Raw genomic sequence first — 5697 nt, 5'->3', positions numbered from 1 at the left:
GGTTAAAGTTCTACCTTACGAAGCAACAATTGTACGACCATGTTTGGAATTTCAAGCTTTTACCATAGATTTTCTAGACATACAAAAACATACATAAAAAACATACATAAAAAACATACATAAAAATAAGATGTCTACATGCCTTGCCTCTGTTAAAGCATGCCTGCAGAGTTTACCATGAGTCTTGGGCCAACAGCCAACACCAGTGTGATTTTGGTGACGTTGTGACTCTCCTGGACAAAGTTGTAGGGGGNTAAGTCCAGGAGGATATCACAGGCCAGCCAGGTACACACACACACACACACACACACACACACACACACACACACACACACACACACACACACACACACACAAAAATGCATAATACATATCTCTGGGTTGTGTGTGTGTGTGTGTGTGTGTGTGTGTGTGTGTGTGTGTGTGTGTGTGTGTGTGTGTGTGTGTGTACCTGGCTGGCCTGTGATATCCTCCTGGACTTATTGTGCAGGCTGGCAGGGTCTCCTTCTCTGATCCTGTCGATGCTCCAGCCCCACGACAGCATGGTCTTCAGAGACTCTCTGACTGAACAGCAGTACGCCTCTTTATCCTGCAAGATTACAACCACACTTAAGAATAGAGCTGGCAGCGAATCATGCCTCTAAAAATCATTTCACACGCAAAATTGCAACAAACCACAACATACTGCAAGCTATCAACCTAAAGGTGAGTGCAAAGTGTGAATTATACAGTCATTCCTTGCATTTATTCATAAAATATTTGTTTAAGGATATTTTTAAAGGCATGCAGTTGCTCGCTCTGGAGTAAGACAGACTTCTCACTTATCTGCAAGTCTGAAAAAAAAACTCAAATGTATGCCATTGCAGTCTGTGAAGGGTAAATAATACATTTTACATTAGCGGTTAAGGCATCAGTTAAGGGTTTAATTTGGTGTTTCGGTTAACATTAGATGTTAATAGGTGTTACTCACCAAAAACTGCGTATCCTTCAGCTCTAATAAATTTGTTGCATATAAATTATTCCCCGTTAAACGTTTGATGTACCAATGTTTAAAATCTGCATTATTTGCATTCATGTTAGCCTTCCAATCGTCAACATTGTATCACCTGTGTCCTTGTGGATGTGCATGAAATAAACAAAACAGCGACCCACTCATGTAAACATGTAACCATAGCACTACTACAGGTTGTAATATTTGCAAGTTAGCTTGTCTGAAGGTAAGGCTTGTGTCAGTGGCACTAGTTATGGTAGGATATCGGCTTGCTCTTTCGAACAGTGGCCTAAATCTGTCTAGTTTACACCAAAACTATTCTGGGTATCCAGACTCATGCACGGATAGTGACAGATGATAGACCAGAATAAGGAACATGAGCTGACACTGAACTTGAGAGCTTCTCTGAATTGTGCAGGCTTTTGTGAGACAGACCCGGCTCACATTTAGTGATACTGTGTTGTGACACTGCTGAGCACAATGCTACCTGTGTAAAACAAAATGCATCATTTTTGAAAAACAATGAGAACATAAAACCAGACTGTACCCACCTTCTCAGAAATGCCTTTGTAAGGTTTCAGTAAAGGGTGGCTCTTGGAGATTTCACATATCTGTTCCGCATATGACCAGCCATTGGAAAACTAGGAGATACATAAGAGACATTTTAAAATGCATTACATGTTTATATTATAATTTCGGAGATGTCAGTAGGTTTATTGCAACTTTGTGACAGGTCTACTATATAATTAGTTATTGTTTTGTCTGCTCCTTACCCTTTCTATACACCACTTCTCATGGTTGTGCTCTGCATATCTGGTTATGAAATAGTCAAGTTTCTCTGGGACAGTCACACTGAGGAAGACAGAAAACAAAGGAAAACAAATTCAAATATATGGGGTCACCTGCAAGCAAAGTCAGGGAAAGTATAATATTAAATTATTGGTTCCTTTTATTACTTTTTTGACACAAAAACATAATATTTGAGACCTTATTTATTTGAAACGAGTGGATATGCTCAGAGAAAACGTAAGAAAATGAAGTTAATAAATGTGTGTTATACCTGGTGGTGTCTGCAGGCTGTGGGGTGAAGTTTCCCTCTGAATCCATGGACGACTGTTTCTCCATCATGGCCATGTAGTTAGACTCCATGTAGTCGGGTGGGAGAGCTCCAGCCACCGCACTAAGACACGGCAGCGCCAGCTTAAACAGCTCCTGGTCATACCGCTGTGTCAACACATGTAAAACAGTTTGCTGCTTTAAACACACTCACAGACAACACGACGAGCCTGTCTGTTGATGTAAAAACATATATTATTCCCTGTACATTTACAGTATGCTGTTCTAAATGTATATGCTCATGGTTAGATTATTGAATTTATTTTAGGTCCCTTTGGATAAAAGTGTCAGCTATATGAAATCACATGTGTGCAGGATATGAGCATTGCCTACTTTTGTATAGATGAAAAAGGTGCTTTTTCAAAAATGAAAAACGTAGCTAAATAATTTGAAGGCACTACAACTACTGTCAATGATCAAAAGACAGCAAGAAAGTTCTCATACTAATACACATACTAGATTTGGTTTAGAGTTTCTGGCATTTATAAATGTCTGCTGTTTAAAAAGCTGTTTAATGTCGTAATGTCATCTGTATAGCTGAATGATTTTTGTCAGGTTTGAAATATTACCCTGATGATGTCATAGGGATGTCAGCAGGGTTTCCTCTGCTTTGTATTGGAGACTAATCTATTAAGAAATAGGCCTAATCTAGAGCCTCACCTTGAGAGACAGAGCATCAAAAATTCCCCAGAAGAGTTTCCTGGAGAGGTGGAGCTCTTCATCTGATGCCGCTCCGAAGCTGCCCCAGCCCCCCGCCAGGCAGTAATACTTCCAACAACGCTCGTAGTGATTGGTCAACAGCTGGGTGAAGTCAAGAGGACTTTTATTAACCATATGCTACCATGTTCAATTAAACAGTGCAGAAGATGGCACAAATTCACTCTGGATCAAATGTTTTAATACATCTGAAATAAGAGATGCTGGAGCAAAGGAAAACAAAAATGATTGTGTTGTTGATTGATATATAAATCCCATAAATTGTATGGGAATACAAATATGTTTTGTGAGTAGTTGTCAAAAAATATCAAATACACTTTTCTTATATACTACCGTCATCACAATGTCATGTTGGAGTGGAGAATCTTCTCTGGCTTTTTGTGAAGGTCTGAGCTCAGGTAACCTTCAACACTTTGAAATGTAAATGGAGCAACGAAAGACCTGCAATGCGTGTCTTACCTTCAGAGGCATCTTGGTGTGTTCATTGAGCAGAGGAACGTCAAACACCAGCCTCCTCAGCAGATGCTGCATCATCGAAGGCCTCAGCTTTCTGCACATTATTAGGACGACATATACTAGTTATCTATAATTTGTTTAAGTAGCCGTAAGAGTTAGTTACTCTGTGTTAGTTCTTACCCGCAGGCAGCCAGCAGACACTCCTCTATGGCGTCCCTCTGGGCCTTGGTGAGGCAGCAGCCTTTGGACAGGCGGTAGACTGTGTGGAGGAGGGAGTCGATGAGCGAGGCGAACGGCTCCGTTCCCGCAAATAGAGGAGCACATTTAGTGAGGAGGGGCAACACGGCTGTGCACAGATACCTGTTGAGGGCCAGGGCCATGTCTGTGGCACTGAGAGCAACCTGGCACAAAAACAGAGACAGGAGAAGAGGGGAAAGATGGAGAAAATAATATATTAGTGTGTGATCAAGTACTGTGTAAAAAATATGCATTATAAGCAGTGGTGGACTGAGACAATAATTTATGCCTGGAGTTTGACATCCAGGTCAATCTGAATACTGAGTTTTCAAAGTATGTGTGTGGCAGCGGGGTGTGGTTAGGGCGCTGGCTGCTGGAGTGAAGGGAGTGGCTCGGCCGGAGGCCAGACAGCTGATCGGAATCAGGTAATCAGTCACTGAATAAAAGCATGTGGTAACCTGGTTCTGGTCAGTCTTGCAGTAGGACCTGTGAAGGTTCCCACACGGGCAACGTTTTGCAACCTGTGTTGTGTACTTGGTTTCGGTGCTAATAAACGCCTGTGTTCAACCCAAACCCTGCTCTTTCCGTCCCCTGTGTGAGGATAATCTTCTCTTCGAGCATTCAGCTTATCAAAACATTCAGCTTATCAAAACAACAGTTAAGATATCCAAACCAACCGTTTCCATGACTTTTTACATTTTTATCACCATTTCCTTGCACTCAGGCTAAAGAAACATGAAAAGCAACTAATGTGTACTCACTGGATACATTATCTGGCACGTTTATGGACAGATTGATAGTCACGATTATTTTTGATTAAAATGTATATCATGATAATAGATCCTGATTATTCATTGGTGTAGGTGTAAATATTTTGAAGGCCTGTTGAATGTATTCTGAGTGGCCCTCCAACTCATTTATGTTCTCTATTGCCATCTCTTGCCATTGGTTAAGTTGAAAGCAGGCCACAAAAAAAAGGTCAGGTCAGTCCAGCCATCAGACCACCAGGAAATGTCCTATTTTTCAAGAGCCAGTCTGAAGCCCAGTTCTAATGACAGTGGGATAAAAGAGGAGCGATGTGTTACTAATTGAATGCCACCCTACACTTAGGTGTTAAACACAACACTCCACACTCACAGTGTCCAGAGAGGCAGCAGCTCTCAGGTCTGGTAAGAAGCAGACCTCCAGCAGGTGCAGCAGGAAGTTTTGATCCTCTATACCATAAACTCGGTCCAGGAACAGGACCATGGCTGCTTTATGGTCTGGACAGAAACCAGCCGACATGTCTGGCTCCACCACATGCCCATCTGTTCCGGCAGAGGCACACACACAAACAAACACACAATCACATACACAAACAAGACTGAAGTCAAGATTTAAGATCAACTTAATCACTCTTTTTTATTTGTGATTGCATATTTTTATCCTAGAAAATATTTTAAATCAGGATGTTGGGCATGTCAGATACAGTCAAGCTGGGTTTGGTTTGCTTACCTTTAGCCAGGTTGGGCATTGAAAATGGAATACTGATGACCCCCACCAGGTCCTCGATGGGAATCAAAGACCTCAGGATGGCTCTGATACGGATTGCTTCACCTTTACCAGCATGGATTAACTGATACAAAATGGGAAAATGTGTGTGAGCATCTACTGTATGAGTCTGTGTGTGTGAGTTTGTGTGTGTGTTTATTGTCACTCACATGCATCTCTGGAGCACAGCGGCCCAGCAGGTCAATGAGAGCAGCATAGAAGGTCATGATGGCATTCCCCATGTGGATTGTATCATCTTCCTCTTCCTCCAGCATGTCACTGCCACACACCCACACCCACACACCCACACCCACACACACACACACACACACACACACACACACACACACACAAATGCATAATACATATCTCTGGGTTGGGACAGATATAACACTTCAGGGGACATTACATTGACTTACATGCATTTCCTGGAGACTTGTCCTAACCTTAACCATAACCAACACATGCCTAACCCTTACCCTAACCCTAACCAAGTCTTCGCCCTAAAAGGAAGGATTCCGGACCTCCATTTTGTCCCCATAAGGGAGGTGAGTCCCCACACGTGACTGTGTAAAAAGATTTAGGTCCCCACAAGTATAGTAATGCTAGGCCACACACACACACACCCCCCCCACACACACACACCCCCC

At 42.3% G+C, this 5697-nt stretch overlaps 1 protein-coding gene across 1 annotated transcript in view; it reads right to left on the bottom strand.

The window, feature by feature from the left end:
• The window catches only part of LOC104957116 (ryanodine receptor 2-like), an 88987-nt gene that overhangs the window by 59961 nt on the left and 23329 nt on the right, over window positions 1-5697 (bottom strand). The window contains exons 17-26 of the mRNA XM_010784730.1: window positions 5218-5326; window positions 5012-5132; window positions 4655-4824; window positions 3461-3681; window positions 3284-3374; window positions 2768-2908; window positions 2052-2215; window positions 1765-1843; window positions 1543-1632; window positions 452-589 (exon numbers count right to left, since the gene is read on the bottom strand). Coding sequence (XP_010783032.1) covers window positions 452-589; window positions 1543-1632; window positions 1765-1843; window positions 2052-2215; window positions 2768-2908; window positions 3284-3374; window positions 3461-3681; window positions 4655-4824; window positions 5012-5132; window positions 5218-5326 — 1324 coding nt within the window. The remainder of the gene's footprint in view (window positions 1-451; window positions 590-1542; window positions 1633-1764; window positions 1844-2051; window positions 2216-2767; window positions 2909-3283; window positions 3375-3460; window positions 3682-4654; window positions 4825-5011; window positions 5133-5217; window positions 5327-5697) is intronic.

Source organism: Notothenia coriiceps, unplaced genomic scaffold (genome assembly GCF_000735185.1).
Source record: "Notothenia coriiceps isolate Sejong01 unplaced genomic scaffold, NC01 NC01_scaffold00026424, whole genome shotgun sequence".
Lineage (NCBI taxonomy): Eukaryota > Metazoa > Chordata > Actinopteri > Perciformes > Nototheniidae > Notothenia > Notothenia coriiceps.
The sequence above is the reverse complement of the archived record's forward strand: the minus strand, read 5'-3'. Positions and strand labels throughout refer to the sequence as shown.